Below are 27492 nucleotides of genomic sequence, written 5' to 3'. Positions count from 1 at the left end.
CAGCTTTAAAATACTGAGGTTTTATTTAAAAGCCATCCATAAGAGCATTTGTCATTCAATCCAAAATGGAATCAAAAAAAGGAAGAAAAAAGTAACCGCATTTGATATTTACCTTCTAAAATTCAATATTACAAATCATTATTTTTATATATATAAAAATGCAGCATGCAACTTCTAGAAGTAGTGAACAGACTCAAATATGCCACATTTCGCGATCAGCAACTGAACAGCAGCATATCCACACTGTGCAGAGGCTTTGAGAAATGCATCTGCACAAAACTCGTGTTCCCTCTACTCAACACTAATGAAACCCAAAAGATGGCTGCCCACTATACTGAAAGGATAATAGGCATGATGGTATCCCCTTCACACAAATTAAAGTAAGAAGCAAGGGAGGAGAAATATCGGACATCTTACGTGGTCTTAAGTGGCTCCATTTCCTAACTCCCTGTGCTCTTTATTCTGATATTCTGACGCTTTCTGGGTTTGAGTGAAGATGTGATGATGATACGAAGGTGACTTGCTGTAGGATGCAGCAGAACAATAAGCCACTTGTGTCTACCAAATACAAGTGAATGTGTTCTCATCTCAGTAAACCAAGGAGAGAAGTGGAGATTATAAGCCTACTGATGGTATGAAGCTCTATTCCTAAAACATAGTGCACTGCACTGTGACCAATGCAAAGAGACATCCATTCCTAAACACGACAGAGCTAGATCTGATTTTGGCACTTGCAGATTCAGAGAAACTGAAAAAAAAAAAAAATCAGCTAAAGGTAATGCTAGATAGTGAGCTTGAGGATAAGCGCTTGGAGTTTGGGGTTCAGAAACGGATGCGGATTCGATCCAATGGATCCGTCTCCCACATCTTGGGATCCCACGCCTGGAACCAGCCAGTGAACGTTGGGGGCTCCGCTCCCTGTTTGATGGTGGTGATGGGCAGTCCACGGCGACCAGAGGGGTCTGAGTCCACATATTCTCTGGCTGAAATATAGAGAAGCAGATAAGCAGGGGAGGAGGAGGAGGAGGAAGGGGGGGCGGTAGAGTTCATGCTACAGTTACATTTTGTAGTTTGTCTTTTTTGGACACTTTGCAGTGTGGATTACTTCAACAGTTGGTAAATCTTTTTTTTTCCTCCCTTTTTCTCCCCAGTTGTACCTGGCCAATTACCCCACTCTTCTGAGCTGTCCCGATCTCTGCTCCACCCTCTCTGCCCATCCAGGGAGGGCTGCAGACTACCACATGACTCCTCTGATACATGTGGAGTCGCCAGCCGCTTCTTTTCACCTGACATTGAAGAGTTTCACAGGGGGACGTAGCGTGTGGGAGGATCACGCTATTCCCCCCAGTTCACCCTCTCCCCCAAACAGGCGCCCCAACTGACCAGAGGAGGCGCTAGTGCAGTGACCAAGATACATATGCACATCCAGCTTCCCACCAACAAACATGGCCAATTGTGTCTGTAGGGATGCCCGACCAAGCCGGAGATAACATGGGGATTCGAACCGGTGGGAAGATGGTGGCGCGAACTTGCGTTCGTGGCGGCCTCACCAGTGTCTTTGTCCACGTCTGCGTCTAAGTTTGTGTCTTCATGTGATGTTTTTTATTTTGTTCGTCGATTTTTTTTCGTTTAATGGCTAGGAGAGCTGGTGTTGGATTGGCTGAAAGAGCTTACAGCCCTTTCTGGAGCTGTACGGCCCTGCCCGGAGCTGTACCCGAGAGGAAACACCGAGGCGGTCTGGTGGCGGCCTCGCCTGGCGTCGACTGTGCAGTGTTTTTGTCTGTGTCGTTGTGTGGAGTGTGGGGAGGTGTGTCAAAGGTGTCCGGCTGGGAGAGCTAGCGTTGGATCGGTTGAGGGAGCCTGGTCTGCTTCGCCCGATGGGCCCAGGGACCATGGCCCCTGCCCGGAGCTGCGCCCAGGGAGGAAACACCGCGGGCAGTCAGGCAGGATGCAGAAGCGGAGCAGGCTAAGCTAACTGCTAGCCCATGCAGACCAGCAGTTCTGACGGTCATCCTGGCTGGCATTTGTTCTCTGGACAGAGGAATTTTTTGGACTGTGTTGCACTAAGTGGACTGTGTTGTTAACTGTTTGTGTTTTTGTTGCTTTGTTCTCGTTGTTTTTGGTGGTGTCGTTTTGGGGAAATTTGGATGTGTTTTTGTGTGACACTGCTGTGGGCTGGGAGAAACAAAATTTTGTTTCTTTGTGTATGCAAGTACATGTAGGAAATGACAATAAATTGTTCCTGATTCCTGATCCCTGTGTTGGTAGGCAACGGAATAGACTGCCACGCTACCCGGATGCCCGACAATTGGTAAATCTTGCTGTCTGTATGACCTACCATAAAAAAATACTCCATTACTGTGGAATGATCTTAGTATTTAGTACACATACCATAGGCTGTTCACTATTATTTTCTAATTCATTTAGAAAGCTTTTTTTCCCCCCTTTAGAGTCTTTCCTCGCCTGAATCTGAACCTGCTGTGTTGCCGTAAAGCCCCTTGAGGCAAATTTGTAATTTGTGATATCAGGCTATACAAATAAAACTGACTTGACTTGAATCGGGGGTCTCAGGATAGGGGGTGTTGTACATTGTACAGTGACTGTAAAGCCCTTTGGGACTAAAGTGTGATTTAGGGCTATACAAATAAATGCAGTTTAATTTTACTTGACTTGAAAGCACATTCTAAAGAACATACTTCACACATCGACAACCAATGATAAATACACCCAGGTAATATGTGATTTCATTCTATGTCCCCAAATTATGCATTTCAGAATACAGTTTTACAGTCCATGCTGCGAGATAGGGAAAAAGTCTGCATGTTGGTGGCGACAACAAAAATCCAGATCAGGTCATGTTGAATTTTGCAAATAATCTGAAAAGTACAACGTTTCACATAGACAAAATCATTACTTTAAAATGGACAGACATCCTCCAGGTATAAAAAAAAAATAATAATAATTATGCTCCCAGCATGTTGATGAAAAGCACCGTAAAACTGTATAAATACATTATCCACATGGGTGGGTTTCAGTGATAGATGGTTGTTTGGATGTGTGAACTAACCTCTTATGTAATTTAAAAGACAGACTGTTGACCTCATGTCAGTTTATTTAATCAATAACATAGCATTGAGGCAACATCCAGTTGCTTTAATGTACAGTATGTTGGATAAAAACTGTATTTAGGGATAAAAAATGGAGAAACAAGTTAGCTAACCAAATGGTTTCTGCAAGCCTTAATAGATCTTAACAAATAGATTTTCTTTTGTCTAGTTTGGATTTTTTTTCTCCCCCTTTTTTCCCCAATTGTATCCGGCCAATTACCCCACTCTTCGGAGCTGTCCCAGTCTCCACTCCACCCCTCTGCCGATCCAGGGAGGACGGCAGACTACCACATGCCTCCTCCAATACATGTGGAGTTGCCAGCCGCTTCTTTTCACCAGACAGTAAGGAGTTTCACCAGGGGGACGTAGCATGTGGGAGGCTCATGCTATTCCCCCCAGTTCCCCCTCCCCCCCGAACAGGCACCCCAACCGACCAGAGGAGGCGCTAGTGCAGCGACCAGGACACATACCCACATCCGGTTTCCCACCCGCAGACAATTGTGTCTGTAGGACACCCGACCAAGCCAGAGGTAACACAGGGATTCGAACCGGCGATCCCTGTGTTGGTAAGCAACAGAATAGACCGCCATGCCACCCGGATGCCCTATTTTGGATATTTACATATAAGTATACCCATATACCCCTGCCTGGATATTTCATTTGTGACAGTAAAATATATCTAAATAACACAGAGAAAAGCTTGATACTTAAGATTGTTTAGCTTCATATATATGTACAGCGAGGCAGTACGATGAGCATTACAGGTGATTCTTTCTGTGAGAATACAATGCAACAAACCTATCTTTGGCGCGCCAGTCCTCTCCTCTGCATTCGCGTCCTTGCCAACCCAAATGAAGATCTACAGGAAGGAGAGAAACACTCAGTTCACAGTCATTCAACCCAGAGAGCATTCACATACAGATTCACATGTGCATGCAGGTTCCTCAGTCCAGGCTGTGTGGGGCCTCTTCAGTGTGATTCAACAACTAAATTTTGTATATTGATCCAACTGTTCCTAAGGTTATCGTGATGATGACTGCAATAATGATGACTGAACGATGATTGGAAGTCATCTTACCTGCTCCCAGGTGTCCAGGAGCATGACATCATCAGTGGCCAGGTCCAACTGGGTGAAGTCGCCTGGTACCTCCTCCACCTTAGAGACAGTGCAAAGAAACACAGAGAGAACGTGTGTTTCTATGGATTGTAATGCTTATGTTTGCCTTACAGGGAAACAATAACGATTTTCAACATTATATTCATCTACATGTTGCAGGGATAATGCCCAATGAGCAGCCATAATGCTGAGCAGTCCTCTTTGTGCCTCTGAAACGCTGCCAAAATTGTGCAAAAAAGGTGTCCACTAGTGATGATGACATTCGGTAGTATTCGTTACAACAGCTGTATTTAGAACAGCAAATTCGGAAGTAAGGGTTGTAGTTTTCACAGTCACGGATTTTCCGCCAGTGACATGTTGCAATCATGACAGTTTCCTTTTCAAGTGTACAATATCTTTGTGTTGTGCAAAATGGTATGTTGGCGAAACAAAACTTTAACATACAAGCTTAAATAATAATAATAATGAAGAATGGTGCTCTCTTAAAGGGACAGTTCACCCCAAAATCAAAAACACATGTTTTTCCTCTTACTATTCCTCCATCTAGATCATTTTGTTGCGAGTTGCTGAGTTTTGGAGATATCAGCCGTAGAGATGTCTGCCTTCTCTTGAATACCATGGAAGTGTATGGCACTTGGCTTGCTCAAAGCACCAAAACAATTCATTCGAAAAACTCAACAGCAATGCCTCTTTCCAGAAATCATGACCCGGTTACTCAAGAATGTCCACAGGCCTTGTTGTGAGCAGTTTCATGTAGGAACTATTTTCTTAAGACCGAAATACACCTACATGAAACTGATCACGACAAGGCTTGTGGACTATCTTGAGTAACCGGGTCATGAATTCTGGAAAGAGACATTGTTTTTCAAAAATTTTCAAATGTATTTTTTTAGCAACACAACCCGAGTGCCATCCAGTTTCATTGTATTCGAGACAAGGCAGACAACTCTAAGGCCGATATCTCCAAAACTTGGCAACTCACACCAAAACAATCTAGATGGATAAATAGCACTAACGGTAAGAGGAAAAACATGTTTTGTTTTTGTTTTTGGGGTGAAATGTCTCTAACTTTCTGGGACTTACGTCGAGTCTGCCGGTTTTGTTGGAGCAACCAAAGAGACGTGGAGGCTGGATCACATTCTGCAGACTCTTGGAGGTTTGGTAGTCTTTCTTACCTCCCAGAGAAGACCAGAAGTCAGCTGGAAGGAGAAAGGAAGACAACAGAGTTCATGTGTTTGGCATTTTGTCATTTTCCCATTTGGCCAAAGCCACAATTCAAACGGGACTGTGTGGCAGCATTAAACATTGCAGTGAATGTACAGCCCACCGTTCAAATTGTTTTTACCTTTAGTCTCGTGATTTTGCAATATAACCTACTGTTGGTGTAAGCTCAGAGGACGCCTACCTGGCTCTTTGCCCTCTGACACATTGTTAGCGCTGCCACCCAGGAAGCCCACCACATGTTTGGCAGCTTCCATTTCCTCGTCACTGGCACCCACGCCTCGCCACACAAACATGCCGTTCGGGGCTTTGAGCACAAAAATGTCATTGGTGTTCAGATTGGAAGCAGAGGGCTCCACCTGGAGAGAGAGATGCACATCAGTTCGAGGTAGAGAAGGGAACGGGAACAGGGGACAGATTAATGTTAGGAAGAGTTCTATCTGGGTGTCCGGGTAGCATAGCAGTCTATTCCGTTGCCTACCAACAGGTGAATTGCCAGTTCGAATCCCTGTGTTACCTCTGGCTTGGTTGGGCATCCCTACAGACACAACTGGCCGTCTCTGCGGGCGGGAGGCCGGATGTGGGTATGTGTCCTGGTCGCTGCAGTAGCGCCTCATCTGGTCAGTTGGTCAGGGTGCCTGTCGGGGGGGGGGGGGACTGGGGGGAATAGCGTGATCCTCCCATGCACTACATCCCCCTGGCAAAACTCCTCACTGTCAGGTGAAAAGAAGCGGCTGGCGATGCCACACATATCGGAGGAGGCAGGGGCGTAACTACCATATATGCAGGGTATGCAGCTGCATAGGGGCCCGCAGTGATTTGGGGCCCGCCCTGCACGGCTGAATATGGCCAAGGCAGGCAGCGCGGCTGCACTGGGCCCCGCCGACGGAGGTGAATGGGCCTGTGCAGCGAGCCTATGATGTAAGTAGAACTTCTTTGGTGCACCATCACGTTATGTTTTCATCTGTGTTTAGAGGTGTGCCGTCACCGTTACGTTTTCATCTGTGTTTAGAGGTGTGCTGTCACTGTTACGTTTTCATCTGTGTTTAGAGGTGTGCCGTCACCGTTACGTTTTCATCTGTGTTTAGAGGTGTGCCGTCACCGTTATGTTTTCATCTGTGTTTAGAGGTGCGCGTTATGGTGATCCGACCTATTACTATAGGGCCCACTTTGACCATCTTGCATTAGGGCCTGATGCTGATTCGTCACGCTCCTGGGAGGAGGCATGTGGTAGTCTGCAGCCCTCCCTGGATCGGCAGAGGGGCTGGAGCAGCGACCGGGATGGCTCGGAAGAGTGGGGTAATTGGCCAGATACAACTGGGGAGAAAAAAGGGGGAAAAAATCCCCCCCCGCCCAACAAAGGAAGAGTTCTATCTCTGCCTCTTCTTCCTGGCTGACTTTTCGACATGCTTAGCGTGCTGCTGCTTGATTTATTACGTTGGTATGTCATACAGTGGTTCATGCAGGCACAGGCACAGGCATAAAGCATGGAAGCATACATGCAAACAAAGCTTACCTCCACAGCCCGTGTGGCACGGGAGGAGCTCTGCCTGATATGGAAAAGACGCGTGCTGCCGGCCCTCGTCTGTCCACCTTTGCGTGACGTCCCACCGTTGTGGATTATCATGGGTTTCCCCTGGAACAGGCTCATCAGGTGGGCAGGCTCCTGGCCTTGGGTAACTCTTACCTGTACATATTTGGTTAAAATTTAACAAGATGTAGGACAGGTAGAAAAACTGTTTTCTGCCATTTATTTTTTTTGCCGTAGTCTGCATGCATGTTGACTGACACAAAGTTTTGTTTGTTTTTTTTTTTGTTTTTTTTTTGCAAGGTTCTGTAGTTGCACTGTTAGGTACATTTGGCTTGGCAAGACTTATACAAACATGAAAAATATATTTATAACTTGAAGACGTATAAAAAAAACATACTGTGACACTGCCCTCTGCTGGTTACCTACAGATGACAATCATGCTCGATTGTGTGAGAATCATCACGCAATCAAGCGTGACTTTGTGATGATTCTCACTGTGATGACACAATCATCACACAAATGACTGCGTGAGAAACACAATCATTTGTGTTTCTCAAAGGGAGAAGGACGAGGGTTTACTGCAATAACTGATCTGCTGTCGGTTGTATGATTACCTAACCAGTGGTGATGATTGGGAAAGGGGAAAAAGTCACTGATGCATGTTAGGTCTGGGACACTCATTTCCTTTGTCTTTAACGTTTTACTTTAGAAATGTGATTTCTATGAATAAGGCCATTGGATGACTGAGCAGGATCAATTTAGAGGAAGAAATCAAAACAAGAATTATTTGGTCACAATTCCCAAATCTGTGACTCTGGGCAAAGTTTTTGATGCAGTTTGCCCATTTTCCTTTTCAAGTATTTTCAGCAATGTGGGACTGTACAGTACACACAGAGGGCAGTTGAAAAGTGTTTCTCACAGGCTAAGTCAACAAAACAAACCTGGACTGGGGATCCTCCCATTGAGTCATCCAACTTCACTGTCAGGAAAGCAGAGGCTGTCAGCTCATCTTGGGAGGACTTCAGCCCCTGCCTGAGAAAGGCACACACACACACACACACACACACACACACACACACACACGCATGCATGCAAACACATGCATACAGACGCACACTCATGCATGCACGCATATGCACACAGATGCGCACGTACACACACACAGCTTGTTTTAAATTGTGTCACTTTGTGCTCATTATATGGTCTTTCTTTGACTAAGTGTGGTTGTGTACAGTGAGTTGACTGCCATGGACACAGCTCCAACTTCACAATATCATAGTAAAAGCAGAATAATTAAGAGTCAAGGAGTCAAGTAGAACACACACATAAACACACACACACACACACACACACACACACACACGCGCACACACACACACACACACACACACACACACACACACACACACACACACACACACACACATATGTATATATAGCATTTTTTTCCGAAACCATTAATGCTGTTGTTATAAGTGCTCAACTAATGAGGAGCGGAATATCAATAAAGATACAGGAAAAAAGGTTAACACATTGCAGTACAGGCCTGTTTTGTGCGTCATGCACTCATCAGCTGCTAATACTATCTATCTATCTATCTATCTATCTATCTATCTATCTATCTATCTATCTATCTATCTATCTATATGTACGTATATATATATTTTTGTTAAAAGAAACAATCAACGGTAGGAAAAGGGCTCAACAAAATCATGCTGATGATTGCTTATGGCATGAAACAGGCTTATACTCTCTCAAAGAATTTACTTGAACTACTGGATTATATATTATATAATGACTGCTGGGATAGGCTCCAGCATCCCGTGACCCTGAGAGCAGGATAAGCGGTTTGGATAATGGGTGGATATATATAGTATATATATATCGATACAGATGCAGGAAAAAATATATATAAAGAAAAAAACTTTAATTCATAGCAGTACAAGGCTGTACAAGCTGCCAGTAGCCAACTTGGCAGCTGATGAGTGCGTGATGCACGAAACAGGCTTGTACTGCTATGAATTAAAGGGTTTTTGTCCAACATCTATCTTAATATTCCATCCCTCATTTGTTGAGCACTTTTATCAACACCATTGACGGTTTCCAAAAAAAAAAACACACACATATATATATATAGAGAGAGAGAGAGAGAGAGAGAGAGAGAGAGAGAGAGGTAGTCATAGATGTATAGCTCACAGTATAAACATAACTTCTCACATAACCAATGCCCTCACATCCTACCAAGTGTATATGATGTGTTGCTCTCGGCTTCCCTGTTTGTAGGTGTAGAGGATGAGGTAACAGTCTCCTCCAAAGAAGTGTCCGTAGGAGGAGGGGTCCACAGCTACACTGTCACCGCCCTCAACACGCCAGATCTGCAAACCAAAACACACCCGCATACAGCCGATAAACACAACTCACCTCTCTTATTTCTAAGCCTTTTCTCACATGATCTAAATTTTATCAAACCACATCATCTTGAGCCTGTCGGAATAAGTAAACAGTGGCCAACAGTGAGGCATACACACATGTGCACACATACGAAGACACACACACATATGTATGGACAGTCGTACCTGGACCTTCCCCTTGCCATCATCCACCATGCCATGCTGGGCAGCCATGACCTTGTTGGAGTGGAGGGTGGAGGCATCGAAGGGTACCTGCTCCACCTTAGCTATGCGACCAATGGTGTAGGCCTTAGTAGGGCCAGTAGTCTGGTCTTTGTCCTTCCAGTCACTGAAGAACTGCTTGAACAGGGTGGTCTCCCCCCCTGCAGGAAGAACCTGGATCTGCAGGGAACAGGAGGGGGATGAGGCTTAATAGTAACACTCAGCTGCTCTTCCTGTATTTACTTTGTTGCCATTTTGTTTCCTAGACACCATTTCCCAGTTGCTTCTGCGAGTGGCTTCTCTATTTATGCTCACAGAACTCGCAGAACTTGCAGAATCTTCCATATATTCAAATTTTACAGAAAAAAAATACATCCATGGTAATTATTAATTTTTCCCCCCTAATAGGCTGAGGTGGTGATACAAGGATTTGAAAACAAAGGTGTGATGCATTGCTACTGCATGAACCTGTTGTCTTATAAAAAAATAGTATACTTATCAGAGGGTCTCTTTACATATCTGGCAGGTTACCTGTGTCTTCTTGGAGTATCCCTTGTCTCTGATGAATTTCTCTGCTGCTGACATGGCAGCTTTACGCTCCGACGTGTTGGCCTTGGGACCTGTGTAGAACCAGATAAGGACGACACAACGGAAAAGTCATAATTCCCAACCAGTAACATTTACCAACATACAGGATCTGGTGGGGGGGGGGGGGGGCGTTCTTTTGCTATATTTGGGAGGGCATTTATGCAGGTGAAATGTAAGAAGAGATAGGGAGGGGCCAATTGAGTATGTCATCATTGTCGCTGAGTGGATACCTCCTATTTCAGATGTTTTGTTGAAGGTGTCCTTCAGCATCAACCACTGGGATGCTCAACAGTTGAGTTATCAACACCCAAAATCTTCCCATCGAAAACCGACACTGTCAACACGGATCAGTCACCTCGCGTATGTGCAAACTTACTTAGGCATTCAATGGAAATAAAACTTGAACTTGAATTTCATGCTTTGGTGCTACAACTGTAATCAAATTAAATCTGGGCAAGTGCAGCTGAGCATGCATTGCTGTATGCATGTCTTGAACGCCGTGTTTTGTGTGCGTAGGTGTTTTGCCGCCTAAATGAGTCCATTTTAAGTGTATAAATCAGAAAAGCAGTGGTGGGAAATGGAAACCTGGCAGCAATGATAAGGAGAACACAACGGCAAGTTACAGCCACAGCCATTCAGCCAACATTTCACATCCTCCTATAATCCCAGTCTCACCTTTCCATACAAAAACGTTCTTGTCAGGCCCATTGTCCAGGATGTAGCATTCGTCCGGAGTGAGCATGGCCTGTCTGAAAGGACTGGATTGGGCCACCTCTGATGTTTTCATGGTGCCGGATGCATCAGAGATCTACAAAACAAAAGGATATCTATCACTTTCAATTGTTAGTTCATTTCAAAGATTCACAACCAGTGAAAGACAATGCTAATGATTGTAATATATATTTTTTATAGCATCAAATCATGAGCACTAGTTGCAAACGTTGGAGAGCCTATCTGTAATTCCTGCACAGCGCCCTCCATTGAAACACTGTCGATGCAGCCGCATCTTTTAATAGATAGGTTGCTATGTGATTTTAATTTACCTCACCAGCTTGTGTTATGGATCTTGGACTTCTTGACTGACAGAGAGCAGAAGGTGTCTGTAAATGGCTGTCTCTCAGACTCTAGTTATATCCACGGGCTCACCACAAGGATGCGTCCTTTCACCCTTACTTTTTATTATGTACACTGATGAATGCAGGAACACACAGGAGGGCGGCTGTTTGGTCAAATTTTCTGACGACACTGCACTGCTGACCCTCCTCCGAGGTTCAGAATCAGTCCATGGGAATGCTCTCACTGATTTTATTCCTTGGTGTGATAACAACTTCTTGGGTTGTTTCTAAAACCAAGGAACTGATTATTGATTTTAGACGTAACAGAGATGCAGCCAAAGAGTGCATCATACATAATGAAAGTGTGGAAATGGTCCCATCATACAAATATTCGGGCACTATCATCGATGAGCACCTTCAATTTGATGTGAACACTGAGGCTATTGTGAAACGGGGGCAACAGAGAATTCACCTTCTCTGTAAACTAAATTCCTTTACTGTCAGCCCTGTCTTCCTCTGTTGCTTTTATCAATCTTTTATTGAGAGTCTTCTGAGTTTATCTTTTATCTGCTGGTTTCATAGCCCCATGGTAAAAGACAGAAACAGCCTTAACAACTTCGTTAAAATCTGTTCTAAGCTCACCAGAGTGAAACAAAGAGATCTGAATTCTTTTTGCAACCAACAAATCCTCCAGAAAGCAGCAAGTATTTTGGCTTCTTCTGGACATGTTCTAGCAAGTGAATTTTCTCTGTTGCCATCAGGGCGTCGTTATGTTTTACCTGCTTGTCAAACTAACTGTTATTCTAAATCACTCATACCTGTTGCAACTCGATTATTAAATGCTCCATAGTGTTTTTTATTAGATTCTTTCAAGAATCAGGAACATTTATTTGTCATTTCATTCATAACCTGAACCCATGAAATGAAATGAAATATCGTTTCCCCCAGCCCACAGCATTGCAACACAAAGACAAAAACACATATCCAAACTACAACACATATATCCAAACCACAAAAAAAACTAAAAAACTACAAAACACATATATCCAAAATATATATTTTTTCAAATTCACTGTCCAAGAGAGCGAACGTCAGGATGACTGTCGGAACTGTCAGTCTGCATGGGCAAGCAGTTAGCTTACTCGGCCCCGCTTCCGTTTCCTGTCAGACCGCCCTCGGTGCATCCTCCTTGGGCACAGCTCCAGGCAGGGCCGTGGTCCCTGGGCCCACTGAACACAGCAGACCAGGCTCCCCCAGCCAATCCAATGCTAGCCAGACACCTTTGACACACCTCCCCGCATTCCACACCAAAAACAGCCAATGTTAGGCGAGGCCGCCGCCAGGCCACCCTCAGTGTTATCAGAACTGCCAGTCTGCATGGGCTAGCAGTTAGCTTAGCCTGCCCCATTTCTGCGTCTTGTCAGACTGCCCTCGGTGTTTCCTCTTCAGGCACAGATCCAGGCAGGGCTGTGATCCCTGGGCCCACAGGACGCAGCAGACCAGGCTCTCCCAGCCATCAAACGAAGACACAAACTAAGACAGAGACGTGGACAAAGACACTGCATGGACAGCACCGGGTGAGGCTGCTGCAAATGTGAATCCACGCTGCCATCGTCTTTATCAAATTTATCTTATTGTGTTTCTTATTGTGTATTTTTATAGATTTTATTCCACATTTAGCCCTGGGGTGTTATTATTCATTGTTTGTGTTATTTGTTTGTTTGCATGTTACTGTGTTTTGTGTTCGCTAGCTTCTCCAAACGAACTGCCCCAGTGGGGTTAATAAAGCTGTTTGTATTGCATTGTATTGTATTGTATTGTATTGTAATGTATTTTTTTGTATTGTATTGTATTGTATCCAACTGCTGACTGTGTTCAAACGTTTATTGAATTGCAACCATTTTTTTAATCTGAAACTTAACACAGTTTTATATCTATTCTGAGGTGCAAGAGGTTTGTTTTCATATATAATGTTTGCAAACCTTTCTGTAAAGGAGACCTGTATTTTGTTTGTGGGAATGAGATAGGAAACCTTATTTTCTATCTTGTTAAAAGTTGATTATTGTGTGATTGCCCAGTGTTCCTCTGTTATACTGGGTCATGGTGTTGTTTTTAATCCAGCTTTTTTTGAGTTATACATTTGAGAAATTACCAAGAGTCCTTTTGTCAACCTTTGAAATATTGCTTAAATCCAATCTAGCCTACTGGTTGCTAATGCCGAGACCCTTATTCACACCTTCATGCTATCTAGACTAGATGATTGCAATGCCTTATTCTGCAGCTTGCCACCTACTAACATCAAGAACCTCCGGAGGGTGCAAACTAAATGCTACTAGAAACGACTAAAACTAGAAAAACTGACCATAATTACATTAATCTTAGCCTCTCTTCACTGGTTTTCTATCCATGCTATGTCTGACTTCTTACGGCTACATACAAAGCACTCATCGTCGTTGGCATCTCTCGTGTCCGAGGATCCATTCCAAGAGATTAAGGTGTGCGCTTAAAAATTTGGAGCTGTTCGCGAAAGCCTTGATTAAAGTGGTGATCAGGTCACGACGCTGGTCCACACTGCTTGACCTGGGAGGATCTAGTTCCATGGCAACACAAGAGTGAAGACGATGGGATCCGCCACAGGTTGCACCCAAGTGTTGGTCGGATTGGGAGTCAAAGCACTACATGGACTTATCTGTTTTATCCATCGGACATAAAACCTTACGTTCTATCCCTCAGATTATTTTTTTCTTCTTTTCACCTGACAGTGAGGAGTTTCGCCAGGGGGACGTAGCGCATGGGAGGATCACGCTATTCCCCCCAGTTCCCCCTTCCCCCAGAACAGGTGCCTCAACTGACCAGAGGAGGCACTAGTGCAGTGACCAGGGCACATACTTACATCCGGCTTCCCACCCGCAGACATGGCCAATTGTGTCTGTAGGGATGCCTGACCAAGCCGGAGGTAACATGGGGATTCGAACCAGCAATCCTCGTGTTGGTAGGCAACGGAATAGACTGCTATGCTACCCAGACACCCCCTATCCCTCAGATTCTAAAGTGTGGGCCTCTTTGGACTTTCAAATAACATAAATAAAAAACTCAACTTGATGGGCATCCGGGTAGCGTAGTGGTCTATTCTGTTGCCTACCAACACGGGGATCGCCGGTTCAAATCCACGTGTTACCTCCGGCTTGGTCGGGCATCCCTACAGACACAATTGGCCGTGTCTGCGGGTGGGAAGCCGGATGTGGGTATGTGTCCTGGTTGCTGCACTAGCACCTCCTCTGGTCAGTCAGGGCATCTGTTCGAGGGGGAGGGGGAACTGGGGGGAATAGTGTGATCCTCCCACACGCTACGTCCCCCTGGTGAAACTCCTCACTGTCAGGTGAAAAGAAGCGGCTGTCGACTCCACATGTATTGGAGGAGGCATGCAGTAGTCTGCAGCCCTCCCCGGTTCGGCAGAGGGGGCGGTGCAGCGACTGGGACGGCTTGGAAAAGGGGGTAATTGGCCAGGTACAATTAGGGAGGAAAGGGGGGGGGGGGCTCAACTTGACTAACACAGATACACATACATTTTAGGTGCTCAAATAAATTATGGCTGATACATTTCATCTTTGAAAATTGTGTTTGTATATGCGAGTGTTCTTCTGGCACAGGTCCACAAAGCACTGAAAAACCATAAAGTGGAACGTTTGTACATTGACACGCTGTCACTTTAGTTACTCACCATGTAGAGGGACGCCCTCTTCCTGTTGGAGGTGTCCGCCTTATCGTCATCCATGGTGCTGGGGGCAAGTCTGGGTTTGGGCCCCAGAGCCTACAGCACACCATACCAAAACACCATGGTGGATTAGTGCACACCCCATCTCTTTCACTTGTTCTTTCATCCATCCATCCATCACTTACTTATGCACAAACACACAAGTATGCACCCTTACATGCTCAAAGATACAGAGCAGCCTTGCTCTCTCTCTCTCTCATTCTCGATCTCTCTCTCTCTCATTAGCCCTCTTGGAGCTTATCCTCCTCTCTTGTTTGATGGCAGAGTTTACAATGCTGCTATGGCACAGAGCTGGCACATAGCGGGCACTGGACAAAGCAAGCTATTGTGTCCGCTCGTTCCCACAGTGAGTCCTTCAACAACGCATATGGAGTTTACTCACTAAACACCTCCCCTGGGAGGAATACTTCACTGTGTGGTAGAGAAGCCATGTAAAGTGGAGTGAAGGAGTGAGAGAATGGGGGGAAGTAGGAGGTAGGAGGGAAATACAAATGAGGCATGTGTGTGTGTGTGTGTGTGTGTGTGTGTGTGTGTGTGTGTGTGTGTGTGTGTGTGTGTGTTTGGGGAGAGAGGGGGCGTAAGGCAGCATATTTGGATGTGTTTGTCACCTGTATAATTTCTTGCGGCTCTGCTCCGTCATCCACCATGTGCACCTTGGCTCGGCCATTCCTCTCATTGTCCCTGATATCGAAGGCCACCTGAGAGGCCTTCAGCCTCTCAAAATAGTTACACTCTTTGCCACACCACTGGAAGATGTCCTGGAGCAGGAAATGGAAAGGAGAGGCAGGAAAGAGGGCAAAAAGAAAAACAGAGAAGACAGAAATTGAGGATTTTCTCCCCTTTCCATCTCTATCTGGCATGTCCAATGTCCTGTTCTAAGGCCCCACTGTTATATGACACCTACGATGAGGGGGCGCTTCGACTTCAACATCCACTGCATGATACACACAGAGTTAGTCCATCTTTTTCTTTTTTGTTTACACTTGCAGGTCTCTCTAAAGGGAATGTAATGCATGCAGAGGCTATTTCCCCCGGAGCCACCTGCAGCTGTACAGGCAGCCCGCCACCTGTAGGGGACGCTAATGGAACACATCACATTTGGTAACAGTACTTTACTGTCATGGCAGCTATCAAATCAGTCTGCTGCTCTGCACAATTTTTGTGAGTCTTCTTTGGCCTCTTTTGACTGGCCCGCTGTATTGTTGATGTCTTATTTGTGACACACCGTTCCAGGTACACACAGGACACTTGGTGGATGTTAAAGACCCAACAGCATGACAGGTCCTGACCCATTTAAGCTGTCACATCTGGCACCTAAAGACATACTCTGTTCGAAGGCACTTAAATCTTACTGCACTATCCACATTCCAACAAGTCTGCTTTAGCAAGGCCCCTTCCCCTCATCTACACTAAGTGAGGTAGACTTAACAAAAGAAATCATCTCGAGGTTGTAGCTCACCAGGTCAGTCTATTTAAAGGAAAGAGCAACTGACCCAAATGCCTTGTACATTGAGGGTGGGTATCATGGTTTCCTAAATTATCTTAATATGGTCATTGATAAAGTGCATCCCTCATAATATTGCAAATTATTTTCGTTAATTGATATAGATATAATAGCATATAATCACTTGAGAAACTCTGAACACACACACACACACACACCATGTCACCATATACTTGTGGGGACCCCTCATTGACTACATTCATTCCCTAGCCCTTAACCCTAACCTTAACCATCATAACTACATACCTAACTTTAACTCTTACCCTAACCTTAACCTAATCCTAATTCTAACCTTAACCCTTATACCTAGTCCTAACCCTAAAATAGACCCTGTTACTCATAAAATGTCCCCACAAGGTAGCTGGTTTCAGGGTTTTCTATCCTAATGGGGACCAAATGTCCCCATTAGCATAGAAAACCTGGCACACACACACACACACACACACACACACACACACACACACACACACACACACACACACACACACACACACACACACACTAGTCAGATTACCTTTCCCAGGTCAACTATGAAACAGTCTCCCTGGTTGAAGCTTTCCCAGGAGAAGGCAACCTCGGTGGCCCTGATGGCCCGTCGACCCTTGATGTGCAGCAGGCGCTTCACATTCATGTCATTGGTCACTACATGCTGGAAACCAGAGGCCACACCTCCATTCTGTGACAAAACAGGATTTAAGTTGAGGTGCAACGGCAAAGTCACAAGTCACATAGAGAACCATTTTCATTTATTTTTACATGTCAAGAAATTGCAGCAACATCAAACATTTCCTTGAAGTCTTTGTGAGCATGGTCACAGGAGGAAAGATGTTCACGTTTTTCAATTTTGTATGCAATCTGCTTGATGACTACACCCTTACATAATGATTATTAGTGACATTACCGACAGATCACAAATGACTGTTATAAATAAGACAAACAGCAGCAACAAAATGCACTCCTGAATGGTGGGAAACAGGATCTCACAAGAGGTCAGGTGAGGATATGGGACACAGACCAACCAATATAGTGCTCATAAAACAAGCTTTACACAGTGCCATAATCCAAGAATAAATGGCCATAAATTGGACCATGAGGTTATGGTGCCAATACCGTAGATAATTAGAACAACACAACCAATAAGACTGATCAAAAACAGAAGTGGGAAGTGCTCTGTCCTTGGAACCACCAGGATTTCTTGCTTTTTACGGTGAAGACTCTTATCTTAGGCTCCAGCCCCCCATGACCCCAAACTGGATTACATGAGCATCGATAATGGGTGGATGGATGGACAGATGGACGGATAGACAGATGGATGGATAGACGGATGGACTGAATCATGTCTGTCCTGCGTAACAGATTTTTACCTGGGGTTTGGGATTCTCTCGTAGCATGCCATCCTCAGTGAAGCCATTAAACAAAACAGGCAAAATAGACATGCAAATGAATTACTGAAAATGAAAACCAGAAACACATTCTGCTGAGGGTGAGAAAAGGAGGAACATGCTCTCGCACTGAAAACAATCATGGATTGAAAGCTGTTTTATTTGTGAAAATTGATATGGAAACTACAGTTCCTCTGATTCACAGCCAGTTCAACAGAAAGTTTAAAACAGATTCAGTCCTGTAGCTTATGAAAGGGGACTTTCAAGTTTGAGCTTTGTCCATTCAAAGCTGAGCATTTAGACCCAAAGAGTGCCCAGTCTTGTTAGCCTGGTTAGGGGCGGCTGTTCGTGCAAGGCTAAAAATGGGAAGCGCATTCACGCTGTCTTTGTGCCCTTCTCGAGAGAAAGGCAGTAAAATGTTCCATGGTAACAATTCAGCAGTGTTTGTTTTAATGGGGGGACCGTGTCCTGTTCTGACCGTGTGGTTACCAGAGGTATGGGGAGTTAATGAGGTTTGGTTGCGGCTCTCTTTCTGAGCAGCATTGTGTATGAGTGCGCACGCGTGTGTTTGTGCACATGTGCAAAACTCAGGCAGAACACAGGCGGATGGATGCAGTTAGAGCTGTTTACAACATTTTAAAAGCACCCAAGTACACATCCATGCAAATGAAAAACAGATGTCGAGTGAAGCTAGGCATGCTAGGGTCTTTCAAAATGGTTGCCCTTGATAGTGCTGTCGTAGTTATGGTGTCAGAGTTGATTCAGTCAGTCAGTCAGACACACCCAAACATATAAATAGAGTTTGTTGTGCTCTCTGGACTTCAGACTTCAAGCTTCGATGCATGGGAAAGGTCACGGGATGTTGCTAATCATTAAACCCGAGGTTAGCTCATCTTTGATGCAGGTCAACAGGATCTCAGATATAATATATTGATACCCTTTCCAACTCGTAACCCCTACCTCTATTTCTGTAATGTGAAATCCTCTGAAGTAGCCCCTCCCAGCTATCACTTTGGATTTTATGATACAAGGTCTGCCTTTGACGTTTTACTTCCCGATTTGTTCATCTTGTGTCCATTCCTTTTTTTGTTGTTGTTGTTTTTTCCTCACGACATCGGTCAATTAATCAAATAACCAAACACCTAATTAATCAGTCTATAATAGACCTATTATAGACCTATTATTATAGACCTGTTGCTCTTGCCAGTGTTCTGTCTAAAGTGCTGGAAAGAATTCTCCTAACTAGGTTGGAAATGTATGTTCTCACGACTGACAATCAGTTTGGATTTAAAAGAAAACACGGCACCGATTTGTGCATTTATGCTCTAAAGGAGATAGTGGCCAAATATAGAAGCCAAAATTCTACTGTATTTCTATGTTTTATTGATGCTTCCAAGGCATTTGACAGGGTTAACCATGAGAAATTATTTATGAAATTGCTGGCTAGAGGTGTTCCAAATGATACAGTCAGAATTCTTGTCTTCCGGTACGCTCATCAGACATTTCAGGTTAAATGGGACAATGATGTGTCTGCCCCATTCCATGTAGGCAATGGGGTTCGCCAAGGTGGAATTTTGTCTCCTTTTTTGTTCAGCATGTATACGGATGACCTGTCGAGACAGCTGAATGGGTGTAACACGGGCTGTCTTGTGGGTGGCTCTGTCGTCAATCACCTCATGTATGCTGATGATTTAGTTTTAGTTAGCCCATATCGTGCTGGACTTCAGCAGCTACTGAAGGTGTGCTCGCAGTATGGCGAAGAACATGACATTAAATATAACGCCAAAAAAAGTAAGGTCATGATTGTCAGAGCTAGAGAGGACAGGAAACCAAATTTTCCTGTGTTTCAGTTATCAGATATTCAAAGGAATTGAATCAAGTGCAACTGGACTTGGTTATATATCCGTGAAGACGTTTCGCCTCTCATCCAAGAGGTGAAACGTCTTCACGGATATATAACCAAGTCCAGTTGCACTTGATTCAATTCCTTTGGATAACTATGACCTGGATGAATGAGAACATTCACAGACAGTTATCAGATAGTCCTCTCGATACATGCAAGGAAATAAAATATCTTGGACATGTCCTCTCTGATGATCTGACAGATGACAGAGATAGATACCAACAATGCTGTAAAATCTATACCCAGGCTAATATGCTGCTTCGGAAGTTCTCTATGTGCTCTGTTGATGTCAAGTGTTCATTGTTTAGAGCTTATGTAACACCTCTGTATACAGCTCATCTCTGGTCTTCTTACAGGAAGAGAAGTATGCAGAGGCTCAGAGTAGCTTACAATGATGCTATGAGGTTGTTGCTTAATGTCCCCAGATGGCATAGTGCCAGTCTGTTGTTTGTGTCCTCAGACGTGCCTACATGTGATGTACTTTTAAGACAGCTAATGTATAATTTTATGTGTCGCCTGGATGTGTTCGAGAACAGCATCATGGAGGCTCTAACCAGCCCTACGAAAAGCTGCTATCGGTTCACATCCCGACTTCAAAAGCACTGGCGAGACAGCCTGTATCTGTTATGGACCAACTGTGTATGTGGACGCCTCACATGTTGTGTGTGTGTGTGTGTGTGTGTGCGCGCTATGGACCAGCTGTGTGTCCGAAATGAAGATTATTATTATAAACTAGAAGAGTGCAGATCCCCGCTGGGTGTATCTTCCTTTCTCTGGAGCTCGGATTTGATCGACAAACCAGCTCTTTTTTCGCCTACCAGGATGCGCCACTCAATTCTACGGTTGACTCAAATCGGGCAGTGACAAGAATATGCAACACTTCCTGTTTTGACTGCAACCTAGAGGAAGTTGTTCCTTTATAACATTGGAATTTGTTGGATTATCGAAATTCTTTTAATAACATTTGATCGTGTCGCTGCCTGAGCCGAGTCAACCGTAGATGTGAGTCACGCATGCGCAAGCGTAAACGCTTTACCAAGCTTTATTATATTATGGAAATAAAGACAGAGGTTATTATTTTTGGTTCATCCAGTGTTCCTCCAGTTCTCCTGTGCTGACATCAGCAGTGAATGATTTGTTGACTTGCGATATACGATCGACTTCTTGTTTACTTTCGAGACCCATTGACTCAGATTGGGCAGCGACAGAGAGCAGCGTTGGTCGAGTGAGCTAGAGAGTGAATGAAGAGAGGGAGCGGCGGTAGCGAGAACAAATGTTCTTCAAAGGTTTTGAATCACCACAACCACGAGAGGGTCTTCATCATACAGTCATAACTGTGTACAAAAAATATTGGGCTGATAGGCCCAGTAGTATGTGCGATTAGCCGCGGACAGATATACATATATATATACACACACACGCGTGCACACACCCACATACGCAACCAAACACAATATCCCCTCCCAGACTAAAGCCTGACAGGGATAAAAAAGCCCCCCATCATTTTTCAGACTCTCCCAGCCTCAGATTTTCCCTGCTGTGTTAAGCTCACCTGGTACTTTATGCCAGATTTGAAGTAACCCAGGAAGGTGATGGATTCGTTGTTCTGGACCTCCCTGAACTGCACAGGTCCTCCTCCCAGGAAGTCATCCAGCTGGGTTGCAAAGATGGCTGCTGCGCCACTCTCATCTTGAGAACACTCTTCCCCTGGAGGAAAGATTGATGGGGGGGCAGAGAGATGAGACATTTTTTTCACAAAGAAAAGACTGAAAAAAAAAAAAAAAAGAAGAAAGGAGTCCTGTAGGTAATCACGGATGTATTGAAGAAAAGCCAGTCTCGTGAAAACTGTTTAGTGTTGTCTGGGGGGGGGGCTGAAATTATTCATGATCAATGATCAAACTGGCGTTTTCAGTACTGTTTCTCAAAAGCTCATGAATTTAAAGGCTAAATCCTCAAAAGCCATGTTCATTTCAACACATGAGCATTTTTAAATTCAGGTTTTTTTAAGCTCTACGGTGACCTTATGTGAACCCCTGCGTCAGTCATGGAATATTTATTCCACAGAGAACCATACACAGGGACGGAGCTGGTTTGCTTTCATTTATCCCACAAAGACAGCGGCGGCGAGTGCAGAGTAAAACGTTTCCATAATGATAGATGATGAACATCCATCCCACATTAATTATGTTCTGGTACTTCTTTACTTTTTTTTTTTTTGCAACATCAAACAGACAGTTTGAGGAATGCCTGGCTGATAGTATCAAACGAGTATTTTCTTGGCTCAAGGAGGACATGTTGGGACTAATGCCAGCCTTCTGTGGGTTCCCAATGACTACTCTATAGAGCTATTTCAGATGTGAGTCAGCACGCACAAGCCGTGGCAGGCGGGTCAATGGTATAATGTGTAACAGAGGAGAGGGGGGAAAAAGGTGTGGTAGGCAATGCAAGCACAGAGAGAGACAACACGGTATGGGGAGATAATTTGCTTCACTTTATGGCTTTGGGGCAGCAAGGCGCTCTGCATCTGTTCAGGTTAATAGCAATGTTGAAATGAAGCTTATGAGAAGTAATAGGCAACAGAAGAGGAAGTGGTGTAGGAGAGAATTTCACTCAGTGGTACGATTTTGGGGGTGGAAAATTTCCATGACCTCCTCTCTTATGCTTAACCCCCCCCCAAAAAAAACCCCCAAACAAACTCAGAAATAGCGCTGAGATCAGACTCAACTCGTACCTGTGGTTGCCTCAGAGTAACTATACTGCAATAACCAGATGAGAAACTCAAAGAGGCAAACCTCTCATACCATGTCTCGTACTATCTATGTCCATCTCAATCGGTCTATAACTACCAAGGTGTATTAGTGGTTCTGTCTTGAAAGGTGCTAATCTAAATGTGTGCTTGAACTTCTGCACACATGTTTGAGCACGTGTGTCTGTCTACTCACCCATCCACATGTGTATGTAATGGGAGGGAGCTGGGGTGGTGTACAGTAGCAGGTAGGCATCCCCGGTGTAGAAGTTTCCATAGAGTGCCTTGGGAACCTGCTTCAGGTCCATGTTCTCAATACGCCACACCTGCAGCCCTGGCGCCTTTCCTGCACCCACAAACTCCTTATGGGACACCATGACGGCTCTGAGAGACAGAGAGAGAGACAGAGAGAGAGAGAGAGAGACAGAGAGAGAGAGAGTCAGAGCTAAAAGACAAACGCAAAAAGAACAGGACATGAGGAGAGTAGAGCAGCGGGGGCGGTGGGGATTATGGAAAAAATGGAGAGCATCGAAGAGACACCATGAAAAAAAGAGGGGGCTGATTTAAACGAGTATTTTGGAATTGTCCTTCTCTCATTTGCCAGTAGTGCTAGAGTTCTGCAGAAGTTCAGCTACCGTTGTTAAGAAAAGGGAAGATTTCAGTATTGCAAGTGGTATTACAAACTGAATGTGAGCTGATTCTGATGTGGGTGTGGATATCCTAACATCCTGCCTGAACGAACCTACAAAACATTGTTAGAGCAGTGCTTGGTTGAAAAGAGACACCAACAATAGGTATTAATGCCTGTGTTATCTTAACCAGGGGCCCCACACCACACTTCCACCATCACTATATGAGTAACTTCTGTCTCAGCTAGTCTAGTCTAACTAGTTTCTAAAACTATAATTAGACGCCGACTACTGCTGTCGTTGAAGAAGTCACATGGTCAAAGTCCCACAATGTGAACTAGAATTGCACTGGTGCCGACTACATGTTAAGTTTCATGACCCTTAAGCCCATGCAATAAAGCTGCATGGGAATCAGACTTGCTCCTGGATGTGGGTCATATCTAAAGAGCGGGAGAAGATAACCTTCGCTATAGACAACACAAAGTGGTTTAATGGTACCATTTCATTCAAATATTCTCGGACTGGATGGGTTGAACAACTCTTCCATGCAGGATGTTCGGATCCAGTGTCAATATTTAGATTTAAGGTGCAGATGGTTCTGCACAGCAGTTATAAGACGATCTCATTTCTTTTTATTTCAAAAGTAAACTAATTGTTCAGGTGCATTAAAATATTACTTTTATCCAAGAAATAATTACAATGCATAAACATTATCTATTTCGTTGCCTACCAACACAGGAATCGCCGGATCGAATCCCCATGTTACCTTGGTCGGGCGTCTCAACAGACACAATTGGCAGTGTCTGCGGGTGAGAAGCCGGATGTGGGTGTGTGTCCTGGTCGCTGCACTAGCGCCTCCTCTGGTCAGTCGGGGCGCTTGTTCGGCGGGGAGGGGGAACTGGGGGGGAGAATAGCGTGATCCTCCCACGCGCTACGTCCCCCTGGTGAAACTCCACAGTCAGGTGAAAAGAAGCGGCTGGCGACTCCACATGTATGGGAGGAGGCATGTGGTAGTCTGCAGCCCTCCCCGGATCGGCAGAGGGGGTGCAGCAGCGACCGGGATGGCGCGGAAGAGTGGGGTAATTGACCGAATACAATTAGGGAGAAAAAGGGAGGAAAAAAATCCAAAATCATAATAATGAGTAAAAGCAAATTATAAGCAATAATATTGGTGCACCAGTATATCCGCCTGGTGGTGTTCAGTACTAAGAGTGCCGTGGCTTGGTGTAAGGCATGACTCTAATATCACCGTGTCAAATTTACTTTAAAATCAATTTAAGATAATCACCACACGCTCAAGTGTTCATAATGCAAAACACATGACTTCAGCATATTCGGCTCACATGTCAGCGCCAAAAACAAATAGCAGTAACTTCTATTTCTGTACCGCTACGTCATATACTTTTCCCTTTGCAGCATTCTTCAATTTTATACAAGCGGCAGGCCTCCATCACTATGTTTATGAATCACCCACTGTCGCTTTTAAGAAATGTAAAAAAAAAATGAAGAAGTTGGATTTCGGAAGTTAGTCATCCTCGGGTTTTGATGGAAAAGAGTCCTTACGGTACCAAGACGGAGAGATTGTGCAGATTCCAGTCCAGCCGTATTACACAACGGGGAGATTACAAGGCGGTTTAACCCTGGATTATTGCTGCTGTGGCCATTCGCTCAGGGAGGCCCATAATGATAAACTGCTGATTTACAGACTTCCTGACGAAGGCGAGGCTTACATCTAAAAGCTTGTGCTCTAATATACATGCATTAAAACTCAAAGTTGGCCCACAGTTGCTTATTTACCCCCCCCCCCCGTCCCCTTGTGTGTTATCTTGTGCCGTCTTTGTTTCTTATAATTAGTATGTCAAATAATCACCAAAACACATCTGCAGTGCCAACACCTCTTGACTGCTGATGGGATGCTGCAGCTGGTAATTTGATCTGTTTTGTGAGTAGCCTCCAGCCGCCTCCGTAGCCTTCTGCTGCAGGGACTGGCCCTTATAGCAGAGCTCCGCAGTCTGACAGATGGATCGATAAAAGCATGCATGCTGCAAAACTACTTTCAGTTTGCTTTACATTTGTGCCTGGCTGCAACCACCTTTTGCCACTATTCACCACAGTAATTAACACAATTAGAAGGGTGGTAGAGACGGAGCCTCCCTTAGATAGAATAGAATAAATCATGCATCTTTTACATGAAACGCCATCTGATTTGAACTCCTCCGTCTCGCCTGGATCTTTTTTCCTTTTTTTTAAATCTCTCTGCATTTTAATTACGTAACACATTTGTCGTCGTAGCACCCACGCGTCTCCCTTTGCAGACTATGTCATTCATAAAGTACAATAAAAGGTATTTCAAAGTTGCGTCTTTTAGCTTAATATCGCACCGTGAACTGTGTGGTACTAAGTTAAACTAGGTTTTGTGCGAGTCCCCCCCCCCTCCCCTTCCTTTGCTCGTAACGGAACATTGCATGACCCGGGGATCGGATAGGCAGATAGAGAGAGGCTTGGCACAATTTAGGATCGAATCTTCTGAAACGTCCCGAACACAGAAACACGCGTTTACTGAGTTTTATCATCAGTGCACACCAGTTTTAAACGGCACGCGGACTACATCCAGTAACAGGCGGCTCCGCGAGCGTGCACGCTACGATGCCATCAGCCACACAAGGAGCTCGAAAAGACGCACATCGCGCACACGCGTGCACCGATATACTTCATAAAAGTAACTCACGGTCAGTTGGATGAATCACACGAGAGGGAGAGTGGTTCCGACGAGGCAGGGCAGCAGATGTGACAGTAACTCGGGTCGGGATCTCCTCTCGGAGTGTGTTTTTTTCCCCTCCGCTATTAAGGGGAGTGTTCAGTCTATGGGTCTGTCCATGTAATAACGCATTGATTGGTGGAGCGTATCAGCTAGCTACCATAAAGACGCCTTTACAAAGCGGATATTAACGAGCTGAGTGCACCAAGAGAGACTGCGGACAGAAACACAAGTTTTGATCGAAAGAGCAATTCAGTAAATCTCTCATTTGCACTGTCGGGGGTAGTTATTCTTGGACAGAGATGAGGAATGTGGTCCTATTCAAACAGAGGGGTGCAGACAATTTTAAAGTCCCCCCTCCAGTCATGGTTTAAGACATATAAAATGCTCTGCTTGATGTAATAAATTGTCTGGACCCCCCCCCCCGCAAAACAAGTTCAGTTATTTTGCTAAAAACCCTGAAAATCACGTCTACTCTTTCTCCCTCATTAAAACAAATCCAAAAACCATGAATACGCAAATGATCCCCGCCCTCAATCCAAACCTTCTCCACACCACACCCCTCGCCTGCAGCTCCCCAGCCTTCCGCCGCTCACCTGCAGTGCATGTACCTGCTCACCGCCGGCTCTGCTCATCAGACACGGACACCTCTGCTTGTTCACTGTGTTGCCTGCAACTGTACGCTACACACAATGGCAAGTGGTAATACAGGAGTAATTCAGACAGTTTCGAACCGGGAACTGATTCCAAAGAAGAAGGAATTCGGACAGGGTTGCCGTGGTCTGTTAGTGCCAGCGGGGAAGACACACCTGAGGTGACTGTGATTGTGGAGCCTTTATGGGCTCTCTCGGCAGCACGGTGGCCCAGTGGTTAGCACTGTTGCCTCACAAGAAGGTCCTGGGTTCAAACCGCAGGCCGTCCCAGGTCCTTTCTGTGTGGAGTTTGCGTGTTCTCCCTGTGTCTGCGTGGGTTTCCTCTGGATGCTCCGGTTTCCTCCCACCGTCAAAAAGACATGCATGTTAGGGTTAATACTCCTGTCTGTGCCCCTGAGCAAGGCAATGGAAAGAAGAACGGAAGTTGGTCCCCGGGTGCTGCACCACAGCTCCTATACAATAGGATGGCTTAAATGCAGAAGACACATTTCATTGTTATCAAACAACTGTACAATGACAAAAAAATAAAGTGGCTTTCTTCCTTTCTTCTCTTGCATGATAAGTGGAAACTGACCACCACTGCCACACCGGGCTGATGCGAATGTACCAGAGGATCGACACGGACAAGACAGATGAGAGCGATGGCAAACTGGTGTGGATGGAGGGAGAGACGGAGCGGACCGATGCCGCGGGGGAGTGCTGGCCCATGGGCATGGGATTGAGAGCGATGCCGCATGTGCCACGGACGGCACAGGACTCCGGGCAGGGCTGCTGCTGCTGCTGGCTCGCTGTCACTGCGAGGAAGCGGAGCTGGAGAAGGAAGGAAGGGGCGTGAGGTGCACCGGAGAAAGTTCTTGGTGTTGGCCAGCTCTGCGGCTGGCTCTACTGTTAGTGTCTGTATATATGTGTTG

At 45.0% G+C, this 27492-nt stretch overlaps 1 protein-coding gene across 1 annotated transcript; it reads right to left on the bottom strand.

Annotated features, from left to right (window-relative positions):
• On the bottom strand, positions 1-26055 carry scinlb (scinderin like b). Its single transcript, XM_056293723.1, has 17 exons — positions 25899-26055; positions 22738-22925; positions 21348-21502; positions 17025-17186; positions 15615-15764; positions 14953-15042; positions 10852-10984; positions 10120-10208; positions 9553-9768; positions 9218-9351; positions 7918-8008; positions 6962-7132; positions 5630-5804; positions 5308-5423; positions 4186-4263; positions 3906-3966; positions 1-983 (listed from the first exon to the last, which is right to left on the bottom strand). The coding sequence occupies exons 2-17, from the start codon at positions 22916-22918 to the stop codon at positions 823-825; spliced, it is 2163 nt and encodes a 720-aa protein (XP_056149698.1). The 5' UTR covers positions 22919-22925; positions 25899-26055; the 3' UTR covers positions 1-822.
• Positions 26056-27492: the final 1437 nt, after the last annotated feature.

Source organism: Lampris incognitus, chromosome 14 (assembly GCF_029633865.1).
Source record: "Lampris incognitus isolate fLamInc1 chromosome 14, fLamInc1.hap2, whole genome shotgun sequence".
In the NCBI taxonomy this organism is placed as follows: domain Eukaryota; kingdom Metazoa; phylum Chordata; class Actinopteri; order Lampriformes; family Lampridae; genus Lampris; species Lampris incognitus.
This window is presented reverse-complemented; position numbering and strand designations above follow the sequence as displayed.